Source organism: Bombina bombina, chromosome 3 (genome assembly GCF_027579735.1).
Source record: "Bombina bombina isolate aBomBom1 chromosome 3, aBomBom1.pri, whole genome shotgun sequence".
In the NCBI taxonomy this organism is placed as follows: Eukaryota; Metazoa; Chordata; class Amphibia; order Anura; family Bombinatoridae; genus Bombina; species Bombina bombina.
In genome coordinates this window covers 188,589,301-188,611,782 of record NC_069501.1, presented here as the reverse complement: position 1 = coordinate 188,611,782, position 22,482 = coordinate 188,589,301, and the positions used below count along the sequence as shown (strand labels likewise).

The window sequence follows — 22,482 nt, the reverse complement described above, 5'->3', positions numbered from 1 at the left end:
CAGATTGGAGTAAAACCCCCATCCCTTGTTCTCCTAATGGAACAGGATGAATCACTCCCATTTTTAACAGGTCTTCTACACAATGTAAGAATGCCTGTCTTTTTATTTGGTCTGAAGACAATTGAGACCTGTGGAACCTTCCCCTTGGGGGTAGTTCCTTGAATTCCAGGAGATAACCTTGAGAAACTATTTCTAGCGCCCAAGGATCCTGAACATCTCTTGCCCAAGCCTGAGCGAAGAGAGAGAGTCTGCCCCCCACCAGATCCGGTCCCGGATCGGGGGCCAGCATCTCATGCTGTCTTGGTAGCGGTAGCGGGCTTCTTGGCCTGCTTACCTTTGTTCCAGCCTTGCATCGGTCTCCAGGCTGGCTTGGTTTGAGAAGAATTACCCTCTTGCTTAGAGGATGTAGAATTTGAGGCTGGTCCGTTTCTGCGAAAGGGACGAAAATTTGTTTTATTTTTAGCCTTAAAAGACCTATCCTGAGGAAGGGCGTGGCCCTTTCCCACAGTGATGTCTGAAATAATCTCTTTCAAGTCAGGGAAAGTCAGAGCCAAACAGCGTTTTCCCCTTGAAAGGGATGTTAAGCAATCTGTTCTTGGAGGACACATCCGCTGACCAAGACTTCAGCCAAAGCACTCTGCGCGCCACAATAGCAAAGCCTGAATTTTTCGCCGCTAATCTAGCTAATTGCAAAGTGGCGTCTAAGGTAAAAGAGTTAGCCAACTTAAGTGCTTGAACTCTGTCCATAACCTCCTCATAAGAGGATGCTTGATTGAGCGACTTTTCTAGTTCCTCGAACCAGAAACACGCTGCTGTAGTGACAGGAACAATGCATGAAATTGGTTGTAGAAGGTAACCTTGCTGAACAAACATCTTTTTAAGCAAACCCTCTAATTTTGTATCCATAGGATCTTTGAAAGCACAACTATCTTCTATAGGGATAGTGGTGCGTTTGTTTAGAGTAGAAACCGCCCCCTCGACCTTGGGGACTGTCTGCCATAAGTCCTTCCTGGGGTCGACCATAGGAAATAATTTCTTAAATATAGGGGGAGGGACAAAAGGTATGCCGGGCCATTCCCATTCTTTATTTACAATGTCCGCCACCCGCTTGGGTATAGGAAAAGCTTCGGGGGCACCGGGACCTCTAGGAACCTGTCCATCTTACATAATTTCTCTGGAATGACCAAATTGTCACAATCATCCAGAGTAGATAACACCTCCTTAAGCAGAGCGCGGAGATGTTCCAATTTAAATTTAAATGTAATAACGTCAGGTTCAGCTTGTTGAGAAATTTTTCCTGAATCTGAAATTTCTCCCTCAGACAAAACCTCCCTAGCCCCTTCAGACTGGTGTAAGGGCATGTCAGAACCATTATCATCAGCGTCCTCATGCTCTTCAGTATCTAAAACAGAGCAGTCGCGCTTTCGCTGATAAGTGGGCATTTTGGCTAAAATGTTTTTAATAGAATTATCCATTACAGCCGTTAATTGTTGCATAGTAAGGAGGATTGGCGCACTAGATGCACTAGGGACCTCCTGAGTGGGCAAGACTGGTGTAGACATAGAAGGAGATGATGCAGTACCATGCTTACTCCCCTCACTTAAGGAATCATTTTGGGCAACATTACTATCAGTGGCATCATTGTCCCTACTTTGTTTGTCACATTCATCACATATATTTAAATGGAGAGGAACCTTGGCTTCCGAACATACAGAACATCGTCTATCTGATAGTTCAGACATGTTAATAGGCATAAACTTGATAACAAAGAACAAAAAACGTTTTAAAATAAAACCGTTACTGTCTCTTTAAATTTTAAACTGAACACACCTTTTTACTGAATATACGCAAAAGTATGAAGGAAATGTTCAAAATTCACCAAAATTTCACCACAGTGTCATAAAGCCTTAAAAGTATTGCACACCAAATTTGAAAGCTTTAACTCTTAAAATAACGGAACCGGAGCCGTTTTTACATTTAACCCCTATACAGTCCCTGGTATCTGCTTTGCTGAGACCCAACCAAGCCCAGAGGGGAATACGATACCAAATGACGCCTTCAATAAGCTTTTTCAGTGGACCTGAGCTCCTCACACATGCATCTGCATGCCTTGCTTCTCAAAAACAACTGCGCATTAGTGGCGCGAAAATGAGGCTCTGCCTATGACTAGAAAAGGCCCCCAGTGAAAAAGGTGTCCAATACAGTGCCTGCCGTTTTTTTAACAAAATTCCCAAGATTAAAATAACTCTCCAAAGTTATAAACCATTAAATATGCTTATAAAGTAATCGTTTTGGCCCAGAAAAATGTCTACCAGTCTTTAAAGCCCTTGTGAAGCCCTTTTATTCTTATATTGAAAATTAAGAAAATGGCTTACCGGATCCCATAGGGAAAATGACAGCTTCCAGCATTACCAAGTCTTGTTAGAAATGTGTCATACCTCAAGCAGCCAAAGTCTGCTCACTGTTTCCCCCAACTGAAGTTAATTCCTCTCAACAGTCCTGTGTGGAAACAGCCATCGATTTTAGTAACGGTTGCTAAAATCATTTTCCTCTTACAAACAGAAATCTTCATCTCTTTTCTGTTTCAGAGTAAATAGTACATACCAGCACTATTTTAAAATAACAAACTCTTGATAGAAGAATAAAAACTACATTTAAACACCAAAAAAACTCTGAGCCATCTCCGTGGAGATGTTGCCTGTGCAACGGCAAAGAGAATGACTCGGGAAGGCGGAGCCTAGGAGGGATCATGTGACCAGCTTTGCTGGGCTCTTTGCCATTTCCTGTTGGGGAAGAGAATATCCCACAAGTAAGGATGACGCCGTGGACCGGACACACCTATGTTGGAGAAAATTAGTTTTATTTTTAGCCTTAAAAGACCTATCCTGAGGAAGGGCGTGGCCCTTTCCCCCAGTGATGTCTGAAATAATCTCTTTCAAGTCAGGGCCAAACAGCGTTTTCCCCTTGAAAGGGATGTTAAGCAATTTGTTCTTGGAGGACACATCCGCTGACCAAGACTTTAGCCAAAGCGCTCTGCGCGCCACAATAGCAAAACCTGAATTTTTCGCCGCTAATCTAGCTAATTGCAAAGTGGCGTCTAAGGTAAAAGAGTTAGCCAATTTAAGTGCTTGAACTCTGCCCATAACCTCCTCATAAGAAGATGCTTTATTGAGCGACTTTTCTAGTTCTTCGAACCAGAAGCACGCTGCTGTAGTGACAGGAACAATGCATGAAATTGGTTGTAGAAGGTAACCTTGCTGAACAAACATCTTTTTAAGCAAACCCTCTAATTTTTTATCCATAGGATCTTTGAAAGCACAACTATCTTCTATAGGGATAGTGGTGCGTTTGTTTAGAGTAGAAACCGCCCCCTCGACCTTGGGGACTGTCTGCCATAAGTCCTTCCTGGGGTCGACCATAGGAAATAATTTCTTAAATATAGGGGGAGGGACAAAAGGTATGCCGGGCCTTTCCCATTCTTTATTTACAATGTCCGCCACCCGCTTGGGTATAGGAAAAGCTTCGGGGGGCACCGGGACCTCTAGGAACTTGTCCATCTTACATAATTTCTCTGGAATGACCAAATTGTCACAATCATCCAGAGTAGATAACACCTCCTTAAGCAGAGCGCGGAGATGTTCCAATTTAAATTTGAATGTAATAACATCAGGTTCAGCTTGTTGAGAAATTTTTCCTGAATCTGAAATTTCTCCCTCAGACAAAACCTCCCTGGCCCCTTCAGACTGGTGTAAGGGCATGTCAGAACCATTATCATCAGCGTCCTCATGCTCTTCAGTATCTAAAACAGAGCAGTCGCGCTTTCGCTGATAAGTGGGCATTTTGGCTAAAATGTTTTTAATAGAATTATCCATTACAGCCGTTAATTGTTGCATAGTAAGGAGGATTGGCGCACTAGATGCACTAGGGACCTCCTGAGTGGGCAAGACTGGTGTAGACATAAAAGGAGATGATGCAGTACCATGCTTACTCCCCTCACTTAAGGAATCATTTTGGGCAACATTATTATCAGTGGCATCATTGTCCCTACTTTGTTTGTCACATTCATCACATATATTTAAATGGAGAGGAACCTTGGCTTCCAAACATACAGAACATCGTCTATCTGATAGTTCAGACATGTTAATAGGCATAAACTTGATAACAAAGCACAAAAAACGTTTTAAAATAAAACCGTTACTGTCACTTTAAATTTTAAACTGAACACACTTTATTACTGAATATGCGCAAAAGTATGAAGGAATTGTTCAAAATTCACCAAAATTTCACCACAGTGTCTTAAAGCCTTAAAAGTATTGCACACCAAATTTGAAAGCTTTAACTCTTAAAATAACGGAACCGGAGCCGTTTTTACATTTAACCCCTATACAGTCCCTGGTATCTGCTTTGCTGAGACCCAACCAAGCCCAGAGGGGAATACGATATCAAATGACGCCTTCAATAAGCTTTTTCAGTGGATCTGAGCTCCTCACACATGCATCTGCATGCCATGCTTCTCAAAAACAACTGCGCATTAGTGGCGCGAAAATGAGGCTCTGCCTATGACTAGAAAAGGCCCCCAGTGAAAAAGGTGTCCAATACAGTGCCTGCCGTTTTTTTAACAGAATTCTCAAGATTAAAATAACTCTTCAAAGTTATAAACCATTAAATATGCTTATAAAGTAATCGTTTTAGCCCAGAAAAATGTCTACCAGTCTTTAAAGCCCTTGTGAAGCCCTTTATTCTTATATTAAAAATTAAGAAAATGGCTTACCGGATCCCATAGGGAAAATGACAGCTTCCAGCATTACCAAGTCTTGTTAGAAATGTGTCATACCTCAAGCAGCCAAAGTCTGCTCACTGTTTCCCCCAACTGAAGTTAATTCCTCTCAACAGTCCTGTGTGGAAACAGCCATCGATTTTAGTAACGGTTGCTAAAATCATTTTCCTCTTACAAACAGAAATCTTCATCTCTTTTCTGTTTCAGAGTAAATAGTACATACCAGCACTATTTTAAAATAAACTCTTAATTGAAGAATAAAAACTACATTTAAACACCAAAAAACTCTTAGCCATCTCCGTGGAGATGTTGCCTGTGCAACGGCAAAGAGAATGACTGGGGAAGGCGGAGCCTAGGAGGGATCATGTGACCAGCTTTGCTGGGCTCTTTGCCATTTCCTGTTGGGGAAGAGAATATCCCACAAGTAAGGATGACGCCGTGGACCGGACACACCTATGTTGGAGAAAACAGAATTTATGCTTACCTGATAAATTACTTTCTCCTGCGGTGTATCCAGTCCACGGATTCATCCTTTACTTGTGGGATATTCTCATTCCCTACAGGAAGTGGCAAAGAGAGCACACAGCAGAGCTGTCCATATAGCTCCCCCTCTAGCTCCACCCCCCAGTCATTCGACCAAAGGTTAGGAAGAAAAAGGAGAAACCATAGGGTGCAGTGGTGACTGTAGTTTAAACAAATATTTGTTACCTAACTTAATAGCCAGGGCGGGCCGTGGACTGGATATACCGCAAGAGAAAGAAATTTATCAGGTAAGCATAAATTCTGTTTTCTCTTGCAAGGTGTATCCAGTCCACGGATTCATCCTTTACTTGTGGGATACCAATACCAAAGCTTTAGGACACGGATGAAGGGAGGGAACAAGACAGGTACCTTAAACGGAAGGCACCGCTGCTTGCAAAACCTTTCTCCCAAAAATAGCCTCAGAAGAAGCAAAAGTATCGAATTTGTAAAATTTGGCAAAAGTATGCAGTGAAGACCAAGTCGCTGCCTTACAAATCTGTTCAACAGAAGCCTCATTCTTGAAAGTCCATGTGGAAGCCACTGCTCTGGTAGAATGAGCAGTAATTCTTTCAGGAGGCTGCTGGCCAGCAGTCTCATAGGCCAAACGGATGATGCTTTTCAGCCAAAAGGAAAGAGAGGTAGCAGTCGCTTTCTGACCTCTCCTCTTACCAGAATAGATAACAAACAAGGAAGATGTTTGTCTGAAATCCTTAGTTGCTTGCAAATAGAACTTTAGAGCACGAACTACATCAAGATTGTGCAACAGACGTTCCTTCTTCGAAGAAGGATTGGGACACAGAGAAGGAACAACAATTTCCTGGTTAATGTTCTTGTTAGAAACCACTTTAGGAAGAAAACCAGGTTTAGTACGCAAAACTACCTTATCTGCATGGAACACCAGGTAAGGTGAATCACACTGTAAAGCAGATAATTCTGAGACTCTTCGAGCCGAAGAAATAGCTACCAAAAACAAAACTTTCCAAGATAACAACTTAATATCTATGGAATGTAAAGGTTCAAACGGAACCCCTTGAAGAACTGAAAGAACTAGATTTAGACTCCATGGCGGAGCCACAGGTTTATAGACAGGCTTGATTCTGACTAAAGCCTGTGCAAATGCTTGAACGTCTGGTACCTCTGCCAGACGCTTGTGTAAAAGGATAGACAGAGCAGATATCTGTCCCTTTAAAGAACTAGCCGACAAACCCTTCTCCAATCCGTCTTGGAGAAAGGACAATATCCTGGGAATCCTAATCTTACTCCATGAGTAACCCTTGGATTCACACCAAACAAAGATATTTCCGCCATATCTTATGGTAGATTTTCCTGGTCACAGGCTTTCTAACCTGAATCAGAGTATCTATAACCGACTCAGAGAAACCACGCTTTGATAAAATTAAGCGTTCAATCTCCAAGCAGTCAGACGTAGAGAAACTAGATTTGGATGCTTGAACGGACCCTGTATTAGAAGGTCCTGCCTCATTGGCAGTGTCCATGGTGGAACAGATGACATGTCCACTAGGTCTGCATACCAAGTCCTGCGTGGCCATGCAGGCGCTATCAAAATCACCGAAGCCTTCTCCTGCTTGATTCTGGCGATCAGACGAGGGAGAAGAGGAAACAGTGGGAAAACATAAGCCAGATTGAAGGACCAAGGCGCTGCTAGAGCATCTATCAATGCCGCCTTGGGGTCCCGGGACCTGGACCCGTAGAGAGGAAGCTTGGTGTTCTGATGGGACGCCATCAGATCCAACTCTGGAATGCCCCATAGCAGAGTTAACTGGGCAAATACCTCCGGATGGAGTTCCCACTCCCCCGGGTGAAAAGTCTGACGACTCAGAAAATCCGCCTCCCAGTTGTCTACTCCTGGGATGTGAATTGCTGAGAGATGGCAGGAGTGGTCCTCCGCCCACCTGATTATTTTGGTTACGTCCTTCATCGCTAGGGGATGTTGTCCGACTGAAATCTGATGAATTTGGCCGCAGCTAGTTGAGGTCATGCCTGAAGCGCATTGAATATCGCCCTCAGTTCCAGAATGTTTATCGGGAGAAGAGATTCTTTCCGAGACCATAAGCCTTGAGCTTTCAGGGAGTCCCAGACTGCACCCCAGCCTAACAGACTGGCGTCGGTCGTTACAATGATCCACTCTGGCCTGCGGAAACATATTCCCTGAGACAGGTGATGCTGAAACAACCACCAGAGAAAAGAAACTCTGGTTTCCTGGTCCAACTGTATTTGAGGAGACAAATCTGCATAATCCCCATTCCACTGATTGAGCATACATAGTTGCAGTGGTCTGAGATGTATCCGAGCGAAAGGGACTATGTCCATTGCCGCTACCATTAATCCGATTGCCTCCATGCACTGAGCTACAGATGGCCGAGGAATGGAATGAAGAACTTGGCAAATAGCTAAAAGTTTCAAGTTTCTGACCTCCGTCAGAAATATTTTCATTTCTACTGAATCTATTAGTGTTCCTAGGAAGGGAACCCTTGTGAGTGGAGACAGAGAACTCTTTTGATGTTCACCTTCCACCCGTGAGACCTCAGAAAGGCCAATACAATCTCCGTGTGAGCCTTGGCTCTGTGAAAGGACGGCGCCTGAATTAAGATGTCGTCCAAATAAGGCGCCACTGCTATGCCCCACGGTCTTAGAACCGCCAGAAGGGACCCTAGCACCTTTGTGAAAATTCTGGGAGCAGTGGCTAAACCGAATGGAAGAACCACGAACTGGTAATGCTTGTCTAGGAAAGCGAACCTGAGGAACTGATGATGATCTTTGTGGATAGGGATATGCAGGTACGCATCCTTTAGATCCACGGTAGTCATATATTGACCTTCCTGGATCATAGGTAATATTGACCGAATGGTTTCCATCTTGAATGATGGGACTCTGAGGAATCTGTTTAGAATTTTTAGATCCAGGATTGGTCTGAAAGTTCCTTCTTTTTTGGGAACCACAAACAGGTTTGAGTAAAAACCCAGACCTTGTTCTGCAATTGGAACTGGGTATATCACTCCCATCATATGTAGATCTTCTACACAGCGTAAGAACGCCTCTTTCTTTGTATGGTCTGTAGACAGACGAGAAATGTGGAACCTTCCCCTTGGTGGGGAGTCCTTGAATTCTAGAAGATATCCCTGGGTAACAATCTCTAATGCCCAGGGATCGTGAACATCTCTTGCCCAGTCCTGAGCGAAGAGAGAGAGTCTGCCCCCTACTAGATCCGGTCCCGGATCGGGGGCTACCCCTTCATGCTGTCTTGGTAGCAGCTGCAGGCTTTTTGGCCTGTTTACCCTTGTTCCAGCACTGGTAAGGCTTCCAGGTTGCCTTGGGCTGTGAAGCGTTACCCTCTTGCTTTGCAGCTGTAGAGGCTGAAGCGGGACCGCTCCTGAAGTTACGAAAGGAACGAAAATTAGTTTTGTTTTTAGCCCTAAAGGGCTTGTCCTGAGGGAGAGCATGGCCCTTTCCCCCGGTGATTTCTGAAATAATCTCTTTCAATTCTGGCCCGAAAAAGGTCTTTCCTTTGAAAGGGATATTAAATAATTTGGATTTTGACGACACATCGGACGACCATGACTTGAGCCAAAGCGCTCTGCGCGCCATAATGGCGAACCTGAATTTTTTGCCGCTAACTTAGCTAATTGCAAAGCGGCATCTGTGATAAAAGAATTAGCCAGCTTTAGAGCCTTAATTCTATCCATAATTTCGTCATATGAGGTCTCCGTCTGGAGCGACTCCTCCAGCGCCTCAAACCAGAAAGCCGCTGCAGTAGTTACAGGAATAATGCAGGCAATAGGTTGGAGAAGGAAACCTTGTTGAACAAAAATTTTCTTAAGTAAACCTAACTTTTTATCCATAGGATCTTTAAAAGCACAACTGTCTTCAATTGGTATGGTTGTGCGCTTAGCAAGTGTAGAAACAGCCCCCTCTACCTTAGGGACCGTCTGCCACGAGTCCCGCCTGGGGTCAGTTATGGGGAACATTTTCTTAAAAATAGGGGGGGGGGGGGAACAAAAGGGACACCTGGTCTATCCCACTCCCTAGTAACAATATCCGCAACCCTTTTAGGGATCGGAAACGCATCAGTGTATACAGGGACCTCTAGGTACTTGTCCATTTTAGACAACTTCTCTGGGACCACCATAGGGTCACAATCATCCAGAGTGGCTAATACCTCCCTGAGCAATACGCGGAGGTGTTCCAATTTAAATTTAAACGCTAATGAATCTGACTCTGCCTGGTGAGAAACCTTTACTGAGTCGGAAATTTCTCCCTCAGACATCAAATCCCTCACCCCCACTTCAGAGTGAGGGTACATCAGATAAGGCTATCAAAGCTTCAGACTGCTCATAATCTGTTCCAAAAACAGAGCTATCGCGCTTTGCAGGAAAAACTGTCAGTTTGGATAGAAAGGCCGCAAGGGAATTATCCATGACTGTCGCTAGTTGTTGCAATGTAATAGGGGCGGACGCACTAGAGGTACTAGGCATCGCTTGATCGGGCGTAACTGGTTGTGACACATGGGGAGAGGTAGATGGACTATCCTCATTACCTTCAGTCTGAGAAACCTCTAGGGCCACACTTTTAAGTGCAACAATATGATCTTTAAAGTGTATAGACATATTAGTGCAATTGGGACACATTCTGAGAGGGGGTTCCACCATGGCTTCTAAACACATTGAACAAGGATTTTCCTTAGTGTCAGACATGTTTAAATTTGAAAAAACGTTACTGTGCTTTTAAGAAATAAAAAGAGCACACAATTTTACAAAACAGTGAAAAATGCACCAATCCTTTTGAAATTTTCACAGTATGTATCTAAGGCTTTAATATGATTGCACCACAAGTTGCAGAACGATTAACCCCTTAATGCCCAAACCGGAGCAGCCTAAAGCCAACAACTGGTTAATTAACTACAGTACCTTGCCACAGCTTACTGCTGTGGCCCTACCTGCCCTTAGGGATCAGTTTTGGGGGACTAAAGCTTCTCTTAGGCCCTCAATCAGCAGCTGGACCTTCCATGTGAAGCAGCATGAACTGTCTTTCAATTCTAACTGCGCATCTGAAGCGCAAAATTAGGCCCCTCCCACTCCACTCGGGAGTTGTGAGGCCTACAAAAATCACTTCTAAGTGACTAAATTTTTGCCATGTGGATAATAACCCCAGAAAAACACTCCAAAGTGCTTAAAAAAGTGTCTCCAACGAGTATTTCTTAAAATAAATAATCGATTGCCCTGCATAGTGTCAACCAGCCTATTTAGCCCTGTTATGTAAGCATTCAATTCTATACTAAGTCTCAGAACATAGCTTACCCTCCCCACATGGGGATCTTGTCAGTCTTCTAGCATTATCTCAGTCTTGTCTAGAAATTAATGACTGAACATACCTCATTGCAGTCAAGCCTGCAAACTGTTCCCCCCAACTGAAGTTTTCTGGTACTCCTCAGTCCTGTGTGGGAACAGCAGTGGATTTTAGTTACAACATGCTAAAATCATTTTCCTCTCAGCAGAATTCTTCATCACTTTTCTGCTAGAGAGTAAATAGTACAAACCGGTACCATTTAAAAATAACAAACTCTTGATTGAAGATATAAAACTACAATTCTAACACCACATTCACTTTACCCTCCCGTAGAGAGACCCTAGTGCTTAGAGCCGGCAAAGAGAATGACTGGGGGGTGGAGCTAGGGGGGGCTGTGTGGACAGCTCTACTGTGTGCTCTCTTTGCCACTTCCTGTAGGGAATGAGAATATCCCACAAGTAAAGGATGAATCCGTGGACTGGATACACCTTGCAAGAGAAATAAACTCTTGATTGAAGGTAAAACTACACTAAGTCACCACATATCTCTTGATACTTCCTTTCTTGTCGAGAGTTGCAAGAGAATGACTGGGGGTGGCAGTTAGGGGAGGAGCTATATAGACAGCTCTGCTGTGGGTGTCCTCTTGCAACTTCCTGTTGAAGAGGAGAATATCCCACAAGTAATGGATGAACCCGTGGACTGGATACACCTTACAAGAGAAAATACACAGTCAGCACCTTGCCACAGCTCTGCTGTGGCGCCCACCTGCCCTTAGGGGTTAAATCTGAGGGAATAAGGCTTCGTTTTGGCCCCAAAATCGAATCAGGACCCCTCTGTGTTGCAGCTTGCTGTCCAGTAATGAAAAACAAGGCGCAAAATTAGGCCCCACCCACCTCTTACTTGATGTCTGTGGAGCCTTAAAGTAACACCTCATGTGTTTCAAACAGCCATGTGGCATGTAAAACCTCAAAATAAGCCAAATTAACCCTCTAAATAAAAGTCCCAAAAACGTTTTACCATATTTCTCAATAAAAAACGTTTGCTCTATTAAATAAGTGTCAACCAGAAAGTAACTTAGCCCTTATGCAAGCTTGTAATACTAAAAATAAGTCTCTGATTACAGCTTACCCTTCCCCTCATGGGGATACTGTCAGCCTTTTCTTGAAATATCAGTCTTTCTAGAAAAAAAATGACTGAACATACCTCAGTGCAGCATAGCTTGCAAAACGTTCCTCAACTGAAGTTTCCTGTACTCCTCAGCTTCTGTGGGAACAGCAGTGGATCTTAGTTACAAATGCTAAGATCATCATCCTCCAGGCAGAAATCATCATCTTTTTTCTGCTTGAGAGTAAATAGTACACACCGGTACCATTTAAAATAAACTCTTGCTTGAAGAAAATAAAAACTAACATTTTGTCACCACAATCACTTTACCCTTCCTTATTGCTTAGAGCTGGCAAAGAGAATGACTGGGGGGTGGAGTTAGGGGAGGAGCTATATAGACAGCTCTGCTGTGGGTGCTCTCTTTGCCACTTCCTGTTGGGAAGGAGAATATCCCACAAGTATTGGATGAATCCGTGGACTCGATACATCTTGCAAGAGAAAATGGATTTAATTACTTTTTATTAGACTGCAAAACAAAGTTTCCCTGATAATTGAGTTGAGTGTAGATAGATGATCAATCATCAATAGTATGAGCAATTGAGTAGTACTAGTGTCCAACAACTTTAAAGTTTAAAGAGTTTTTTTGTTTTGTTTTTATTAACTTCTGTGACGCATAACATATTTGATTCCATTGCATTCCCTGATAATTGAGTTGAGTGATCATAAATCATCATAGAGTGTATTGGCCATTGAGAAACATGTACATTAAGATTCTGTAGTGTTAAATACATTTTTTAACTGAAAAATTAAGTGCTTAAAAAAGTGTCTCCAACGAGTATTTCTTAAAATAAATAATTGATTGCCCTGCATAGTGTCAACCAGCCTATTTAGCCCTGTTATGTAAGCATTCAATTCTATACTAAGTCTCAGAACATAGCTTACCCTCCCCACATGGGGATCTTGTCAGTCTTCTAGCATTATCTCAGTCTTGTCTAGAAATTAATGACTGAACATACCTCATTGCAGTCAAGCCTGCAAACTGTTCCCCCCAACTGAAGTTTTCTGGTACTCCTCAGTCCTGTGTGGGAACAGCAGTGGATTTTAGTTACAACATGCTAAAATCATTTTCCTCTCAGCAGAATTCTTCATCACTTTTCTGCTAGAGAGTAAATAGTACAAACCGGTACCATTTAAAAATAACAAACTCTTGATTGAAGATATAAAACTACAATTCTAACACCACATTCACTTTACCCTCCCGTAGAGAGACCCTAGTGCTTAGAGCCGGCAAAGAGAATGACTGGGGGGTGGAGCTAGGGGGGGCTGTGTGGACAGCTCTACTGTGTGCTCTCTTTGCCACTTCCTGTAGGGAATGAGAATATCCCACAAGTAAAGGATGAATCCGTGGACTGGATACACCTTGCAAGAGAAATAAACTCTTGATTGAAGGTAAAACTACACTAAGTCACCACATATCTCTTGATACTTCCTTTCTTGTCGAGAGTTGCAAGAGAATGACTGGGGGTGGCAGTTAGGGGAGGAGCTATATAGACAGCTCTGCTGTGGGTGTCCTCTTGCAACTTCCTGTTGAAGAGGAGAATATCCCACAAGTAATGGATGAACCCGTGGACTGGATACACCTTACAAGAGAAAATACACAGTCAGCACCTTGCCACAGCTCTGCTGTGGCGCCCACCTGCCCTTAGGGGTTAAATCTGAGGGAATAAGGCTTCGTTTTGGCCCCAAAATCGAATCAGGACCCCTCTGTGTTGCAGCTTGCTGTCCAGTAATGAAAAACAAGGCGCAAAATTAGGCCCCACCCACCTCTTACTTGATGTCTGTGGAGCCTTAAAGTAACACCTCATGTGTTTCAAACAGCCATGTGGCATGTAAAACCTCAAAATAAGCCAAATTAACCCTCTAAATAAAAGTCCCAAAAACGTTTTACCATATTTCTCAATAAAAAACGTTTGCTCTATTAAATAAGTGTCAACCAGAAAGTAACTTAGCCCTTATGCAAGCTTGTAATACTAAAAATAAGTCTCTGATTACAGCTTACCCTTCCCCTCATGGGGATACTGTCAGCCTTTTCTTGAAATATCAGTCTTTCTAGAAAAAAAATGACTGAACATACCTCAGTGCAGCATAGCTTGCAAAACGTTCCTCAACTGAAGTTTCCTGTACTCCTCAGCTTCTGTGGGAACAGCAGTGGATCTTAGTTACAAATGCTAAGATCATCATCCTCCAGGCAGAAATCATCATCTTTTTTCTGCTTGAGAGTAAATAGTACACACCGGTACCATTTAAAATAAACTCTTGCTTGAAGAAAATAAAAACTAACATTTTGTCACCACAATCACTTTACCCTTCCTTATTGCTTAGAGCTGGCAAAGAGAATGACTGGGGGGTGGAGTTAGGGGAGGAGCTATATAGACAGCTCTGCTGTGGGTGCTCTCTTTGCCACTTCCTGTTGGGAAGGAGAATATCCCACAAGTATTGGATGAATCCGTGGACTCGATACATCTTGCAAGAGAAAATGGATTTAATTACTTTTTATTAGACTGCAAAACAAAGTTTCCCTGATAATTGAGTTGAGTGTAGATAGATGATCAATCATCAATAGTATGAGCAATTGAGTAGTACTAGTGTCCAACAACTTTAAAGTTTAAAGAGTTTTTTTGTTTTGTTTTTATTAACTTCTGTGACGCATAACATATTTGATTCCATTGCATTCCCTGATAATTGAGTTGAGTGATCATAAATCATCATAGAGTGTATTGGCCATTGAGAAACATGTACATTAAGATTCTGTAGTGTTAAATACATTTTTTAACTGAAAAATTAAGGTGTTTTAGTAATTTTTTATAAAATCGCAAGTTGAATCGCAAACCGCTTTTTTGTGTTAATCCATTCACAATTTTCGTGCTCTACCAGAGGTTTCTGGGGGGTAATTGTTCTTGAAGATAATATCACATATTGGTTTTATAGTTCTCAAAACTGTAAATTTCTGTCTGCAGACTGAGGCCTAGCTGAAGACATTAGGTAAGACATCGACAAGCCGCTAGCTCACAGTAGTGCATTGCTTTACAATGCTTTAAACAATGTATAACAAAGGAACAAAGCAAAATAGACAAAATAACTAAATTGGACAATTGTTAAAAATGTCATGTTCTTTCTGAATCATGAAAGTTTAATTTTGACTTTACTGCCCTTTTAATGCTTAATATTGGCTTAAATTTTAGCCGGGTGGTCAGTAAAATGAGCCAGGTGGTGAGCTAATTAAAAGTCTAATTATATATGTATAGACACACATATACAGTGAGGGGAAAAAATATTTGATCCCCTGCTGATTTTGTATGTTTGCCCACTGACAAAGAAATTATCAGTCTATAATTTTAATGGTAGGTTTATTTGAACAGTGAGAGACAGAACAACAACAACAAAAATCTTAAAAACGCATTTCAAAAAAGTTATAAATTGATTTGCATTTTAATGAGTGAAATAAGTATTTGATCCTCTATCAATCAGCAAGATTTCTGGCTCCCAGGTGTCTTTTATACAGGCAACGAGCTGAGATTAGGAGCACTATCTTAAAGGGAGTGCTCCTAATCTCAGCTTGTTACCTTTATAAAAGACACCTGTCCACAGAAGCAGTCAATCAATCAGATTCCAAACTCTCCACCATGGCCAAGACCAAAGAACTGTCCAAGGATGTCAGGGACAAGATTGTAGACCTACACAAGGCTGGAATGGGCTACAAGACCATCGCCAAGCATCTTGGTGAGAAGATGACTATAGTTGGTGCGATTATTCACAAATGGAAGAAACACAAAATAACTGTCAATCTCCCTTGGTCTGGGGCTTCATGCAATATCTCACTGTGTGGAGTTTCAATGACCATGAGAACGGTGAAGAATCAGCCCAGAACTACAAGGGAGGATCTTGTCAATGATCTCAAGGTAGCTCAGACCGTAGTCACCAAGAAAACAATTGGTAACACACTACACCGTGAAGGACTGAAATCCTGCAGCACCCGCAAGGTCCCCATGCTCAAGAAAGCACATGTACAGGCCCGTCTGAAGTTTGCCAATGAGCATCTGAATGATTCAGAGGAGAACTGGGTGAAAGTGTTGTGGTCAGATGAGACCAAAATCAAGCTCTTTGGCATCAATTCAAGTCACCGTGTTTGGAGGAGGAATGCTGCCTATGACCCCAAGAACACCATCCCCACCGTCAAACATGGAGGTGGAAACATTATGCTTTGGGGTGTTTTTCTGCTAAGGGAACAGGACAACTTCACCACATCAAAGGGACGATGGACGGGCCATGTACTGTCAAATCTTGGGCAAGAACCTCCTTCCCTCAGCCAGGGCATTAAAAATGGGTCGTGGATGGGTATTCCAGGATGACAATGACCCAAAACACACAGCCAAAGCAACAAAGGAGTGGCTCAAGAAGAAGCACATTAAGGTCCTGGAGTGGCCTAGCCCATTTACAGACCTTAATCCCATAACAAATCTGTAGAGGGAGCTAAAGGTTCGAGTTGACAAATGTCAGCCTCGAAACCTTAATGACTTGGAGAGGATCTGCAAAGAGGAGTGGGACAAAATCCCTCCTGAGATGTGTGCAAACCTGGTGGCCAAGTACAAGAAATGTCTGACCTCTGTGATTGCCAACAAGAGTTTTGCCACCAAGTACTAAGTGATGTTTTGCAAAGGGGTCAAATACTTTTTTCACTCATTAAAATGCAAATCAATTTATAACTTTTTTGAAATGTGTTTTTCTGGATTTTTTGTTATTCTGTCTCTCACTGTTCAAATAAACCTTGCATTAAAATTATAGACTGATCATTTCTTTGTCAGTGGGCAAACGTACAAAATCAGCAGGGGATCAAAAAAAATTTCCCTCAATGTACAACTGTTGTAGCAATAACTCCAGAGCATATTTGACCATGTTTTAGGCTCAATTTTTTTATTTAGAGGATGTATAACCTTCCCAGCTAGGGAACATGTCCACTGCCCGCAACTGCTTGTGCAGAAATCAATTGTCATGAGAGCAGGGCCTGTCAATCACTTTGGATAAATACATTCCGGTCGTTATTTAACTGCCAAGTCTGAAGTTGTAGGGAAGTTGTGGTCTTGTAGACATCTGCTACTTAACTCGTGGTTAATAGGCTTGCATGAGCTCCAAAACGACCTCAGCAGCTTGTTAAAAGGATAGTCAACACCAAAATTGTTATGTTTAAAAAAATAGATAATCCCTTTATTACCCATAAATCAACACTATTTTATTAATACACGGTTTACCCCTGTGATTGCTTTGTATCTAAGCTTCTTATGACAGCCCCCTGATCACATTTATTATCTATAGTGTAGTGTTATGCACAACTCCATGGGAGAGAGCACAATGTTATCTATTTGGCTCACATGAACTAGTAGTCTCTTGTTGTGAAAAGCTAAACAAAAAGCATATGTAGAGGCTTAGAAACAGGCAGAAATTTAGAGGTTTAAATGTTATATTGTAAATTAACATAACAATGTTGGTTGTGCAAAGCAGGGGAATGGGTAGTAAAGGCGTTATCTATCTTTTTAAACAATAACAATTTAGTTGTTGACTGTCCCTTTAAATATAGCACTTAATGTTTATTAGGTGGTGACAACTTGACTAACCCTAATCTCTGTTATAACAAATATACAAAACCAAGAATAAAAGTATTTACAGGCTTCAATACCTTCTAATACGTGGACAGCAAGTGTCCATGTGCTTTTGCAAACATGTATTAAAGTAAATAAAAAAATAAAAACACACAACAACAAACCTTATTAGACAAATCAGAAATGTAATAGGAACACTTACCTTGATACATGGTACCCGACTCCAGTACTAAAAAGTAGCACCTAATGTGAATCATTCAGATGTAATCAGTCTGAATTATCATAGCATAGTTTTGGCCCGTCTTCTCACAGATGGAAAAGTCCACATTGAACTGCACCTGAAAGAATTGCAAACTATTTTAGTTTGAGAAAAATGAGATCATAAAAAGCCATAGCAGATACAAAAATTTCATAAACTACATGGGATGAAGTTTTACTAGAAGTAGACAGGGTATAAGAACGTTATTACAGAAGCTTTATGTAGATTGCATTACAAAGGGCACTTCATGACACAATTTAGGATACAGAATGTGTTTCATGTTGGGGCATGCATGAATAAAGGGGGAAAAACCTGCAATTTTAAACTTTTATTTAAAATACACAGCGCAGTGAGTTAACCGCTTGTTTGCCATGAAAAAAAAGATCAAAAACATAAATTATGACTTACCAGATAATTTCCTTTCCTTCGAAAGGAACCTGGCCACCAGAAGGAGGCAAAGATATCCCAGCCAAAGGCTTAAATACCTCCCCCACTCCCCTTATCCCCCAGTCATTCTGCTGAGGGAACAAGGAAACAGTAAGAGAAATATCAGGGTGAAAAAGGTGCCCAAAGAACACAAAATAAATTTAGGGCCGCCCATCAGAGAATAAGGGCGGGAGCTGTGGACTCTCCCTGTATCGAAGGAAAGGAAATTAACTGGTAAGTCAGAATTTATGTTTCCTTCTTAATACAGGGAGAGTCCACAGCTGCATTCATTACGTGTGGGAAACAATACCCAAGCTACAGGAGGATACTAAATGCTAACGGGAGGGTAAAAAATAGAGAGGTGGCCCCTAATCTGAGGGCACCACAGTCTGCAAAACCTTTCTCCCGAAGGCTGCTTCAGCCGAAGCAAAAACATCAAACTTGTAAATTTGGAAAAAGTATGTAAGGAGGACCAGGTAGCACATCTTACAAACCTGATTCATAGAGGTCTCATTTTTGAAGGCCCATGAGGAAACCACTGCTCTCGTAGAATGAGCAGTAATCCTCTGAGGAGGCTTGTCATGATACAATCATGTGGAGTAGTTGATACCTGTGAAATAGTTAATGTGAGTCTGTGTGTGTCAGCACTTATAAGCTCCAAAAGTCAATATCCAATGATAAAACAAATATTCCAATATGTATGATCGGATATAATGTCCAATTAAGGCTAATGGAAGCCAAAGGATTTCCCTCCTCCACTCACCTTACCTCCAATGCAGGATGAAAACACTGCCAAATCTTGAATGGCCTCTGTACAGAGTAGCGATCTTTCACTTGCTTTTCTAAAGCACTCGCGACCAGTCCGGTGGTATACAACCGATCAGTGACTGATCCGGTCGACTGTACACTCTCCCATGGCTCATTCACTGGTGGTGTGTGAAGTCATCTAACGTCTCAGACTTCCGGTTTCTAGACCTCCCTCTTGATCACTGTTGTATGTGCTGCGTACAGCTAGGTAAGGTGGGTGGGAAAGGTGGGTGCAGGGAACGATTTCCGAATGGCACTGTGCAACCTCCGTTTCAAGATATCCAAAATTTACAAAGAAAAAGGTGCACTCGTTGTCACGGGAATCAGTGTAGAAAAACTTTATTGTAGAGTAAAAGCATCCTTCACAAAGGAAGGTAAACAAAAGGCAAAGTACAAGTGGCAATATGAGTGGTGAGAGCTCCACTCCAGGGACTGACTGCTGAGGCGTTTCGGCTCACTGCCTCAGCATGCACAGTTGCAATGGCCTGAGGTGGAACCTGGCAAAGAGAACGATGTCCATGCTGGACACCATGAGACCAATCACCTCCATACACTGAGCCACAGATGGCCTTAAGGAGGCCTGGAGGGCAAGACATGTTGAAGCTAGTTTGCAACTTCTCTGGTCTATTAGAAATATTCTCATGTCTATGGAATCTAATATTCTGCCCAGGAATTCCACCCTGGTGCTTGGAATAAGAACTCCTTTCTCTATTTATCTTCCCCAGAGGAGAGATTCCGAATGGTCTTCCGCCAGACGAAACTATGGAGCTTGTAACAAAATGACGTCCCAGGAGGGAGCTACTGCTACACCCCAGGGTTCTGGTGACTGCTAGAAGAGCCCCTAGAACCTTTGTAAAATTCTTGGAACAGTATCTGAAAAAAACGGAAGTGCAATGAACTGGAAGTGCTGGTCCAGGAACTTTAACCTGAGGAACAGGAAGTGTTCCCTGTGGATTGGAAGGCTAAGGAATGCCTCCTTCAGATCTATAGTGGTCAAAAACTGTCCTTCCCGAATTAAGAGAAGGATGGACCTTATTGTCTCCATCTTGACGAGGGGACATTTAAAAATTTGTTTAAGCACTTTAGGTCCAGAACTGGACGGAAAGATCCCTCCTTCCTTTCAGACCACGAAAATGTTTGAATAGTATCCCAAACCTCTCTCTATGATAGGCACTGGGACAATGACTCAAAAGGAGGACAGATCCCTTAATCACTCCAGAAAGGCTTCCCTCTTTCCTAGTCTTGAGGACAGGTTGAGAGGATGAATCTGCACCTGAGTGGATGAGATATGAAACCTATCTTGCAACCCTGAGCTATGACCTCCAGGAACCCAGGATCCTGCACGTCCCTAAACCAAGCCTCTGAAAGAGCGACAGACTATCCCCTACACAATCCAAATAGGACCATGGGCCGCCCCTTCATGCGGACTTAGTCTCGGCGGGCTTCTTGCTCTGCATAGATCTATTCCAGGACTAAGCCGACATGCTCTGGTCTAGCGGAGGTCTCTGGCGCTGTGCTTTTATCAGAACTAAAGGAACAAAAATACAAGCTTTCTCCCTTGGAATTGTTCTCCTTATCTTACAGTATGAAGGCACCCTTGGCCCCTGAAACCGTGGCGATAGTCAAACTATTTCCCTTAAAGGAGAGGGAAAGAGACTAGACTTAGAAGTTATATCTGTCAGAGCACCTCACGGGCCTGAACAGAAAACCTGAAGTCTTAGCCATTGGCTAATCAATCTGCGTAATAAGAACACAGATAAAAGAATTAGTAACCCAGAAGGCCGTAATTCTTTCCTGAAAAATGTCGAGGAGACCCTCCACCTCGAACATTTTTGCCAAGGGGACGCCCCAAAAGTTAGCCGCTCCAGCAACTGTGGCGACAAATGCTGCTTGCAAAAGCAAATATCTCATAGGTTGAAAATCCTTTTTAACAGAGTTTCCATCCTTATATCCGGCGGCTCTATGAACGATGAACTATCCTCACACGGGCTAGCATTACATGTGGCAAGTGTAAATTAGCGCCAACCAAGAAGGCATGGGAAAAAAGAGAACCCACCCCATAGAGAGCCCAGAACCGGGATCCTTAAAAAGCAGACAATGGGAAGAGGAATCTAATCCTGTTCCACTCGTCCTTAATAATGATTGCCATCAAATTTAGAACCCAGAGGTTTGACTGGCAGCTTGGCCTTTGGAACCTCTAAAGTAGTCAAAACCTCCTTTAGTAGAAAGCGTAAACGTTCCGTCCTAAATCTAAAAACTGGATCCTCCCCGGGGGGGGGGGGGGGGGGGTTATAGGCAGCAGACTCCAACCCTGAAAGTTCATCCTCTTATAACTGATTGGATATATCCAACAAATTATGATGCCACCTTGGCAGGAGTGCAAGATTTAACCTTTCGCTTGCACTTAGCAGTGCGATGGAAAGCACTAATGGCCGCAGACACCGCTGTATGAAACTGTGCAGTAACGTCTGGTGAAAAAAGGCCCCCTCCAGATGGAGGATTAGCAGTGCAATGGGAAGCTGCGCAACCTTCAAAGTGAAAGTGAAACCTGTATGAGCCCATAAACATCTTACACAAAAAGCAGCATAAAATCAAATTAAGCATATATGAATAAACCCAGCTGTTCATAATCCCCCTCAGGAGAAATTTAACCTCAATTCCATATAGATAAAAGGAGCCACACTGTGACCCTGTCTTCTAGCGTTTGCAATATGTGTAAAAAATGAAACGATCTTACAGGAATCTATACGGTGGAGCAGTAACACATTCCTTCAAGTTTGACAGATTGTAGCAGCGCTTCTGACATGGACTTGAGTGAAGAAAGCAGGCAGCGAACCTAGTCAACGCTGATTGCTTAAGGAGCTGTTAATAATAGTCTGGAGATGCAGGGAGAATCTTTCTGCGAACCCATTCAGACTCTAACTTTCATCAATGCTCTCACTGAGAGGCTGATAAGACTACTTAAAACTCCAGTCCCATCTCGAAGAGTACTACCCTCCATAAGAGACTACTCCGAAATCTTCTGACACTTCTCTGCCAACCTCCTGTGACGAAAGGCAAAGAATGACTGGGGGATGAGGGAAGTGGGGGAGGTATTTAAGCCTTTGGTAATGAACGCAGCTGTGGACTCTCCCTGTATTAAGAAGGAAATTAATTTTGAATGCCATAAACACAAATGTTGCAGATTATATATCTGTGATGGGTGTTGCAGTCTTTAACTGCTGGCATCAAACGTAATTACAAGTGGCATGCTAGAAAACAATTTACCTAATGCTGTACGCAAGTCACAGTGCAAGCGCAGAATGGGAGTAGAAAAAAATTAAGTTCAGTAGTGCTCACAAATCTAGGCTTCAAGAACCACATATTGGTGTCAAGTCAACCTACATGTGTCAATCCCTGATATTCATTCTGTGCACCTGCTTTACATATTCCATTAATTGTTTTCTACAGTAATGCAATAATAGTCAAACACACACACACATATATATATATATATATATATATATACAGGTAGCCCTCAGTTTACGCCGGGGTTAGGTTCCAGAAGGAATGGTTGTAAATTGAAACCGTTGTAAATTGAAACCCAGTTTATAATGTAAGTCAATGGGAAGTGAGGGATATAGGTTCCC

General features: G+C 42.5%; 1 protein-coding gene across 1 annotated transcript in view; it reads right to left on the bottom strand.

Moving 5' to 3' along the window:
* The window catches only part of ST3GAL6 (ST3 beta-galactoside alpha-2,3-sialyltransferase 6), a gene marked incomplete in the record, with an annotated part of 540,680 nt that overhangs the window by 190,925 nt on the left and 327,273 nt on the right, over positions 1-22,482 (bottom strand). The window contains 1 exon segment of the mRNA XM_053706049.1: positions 17,564-17,699. Within this exon segment, the coding sequence (XP_053562024.1) occupies positions 17,564-17,618 (55 nt within the window).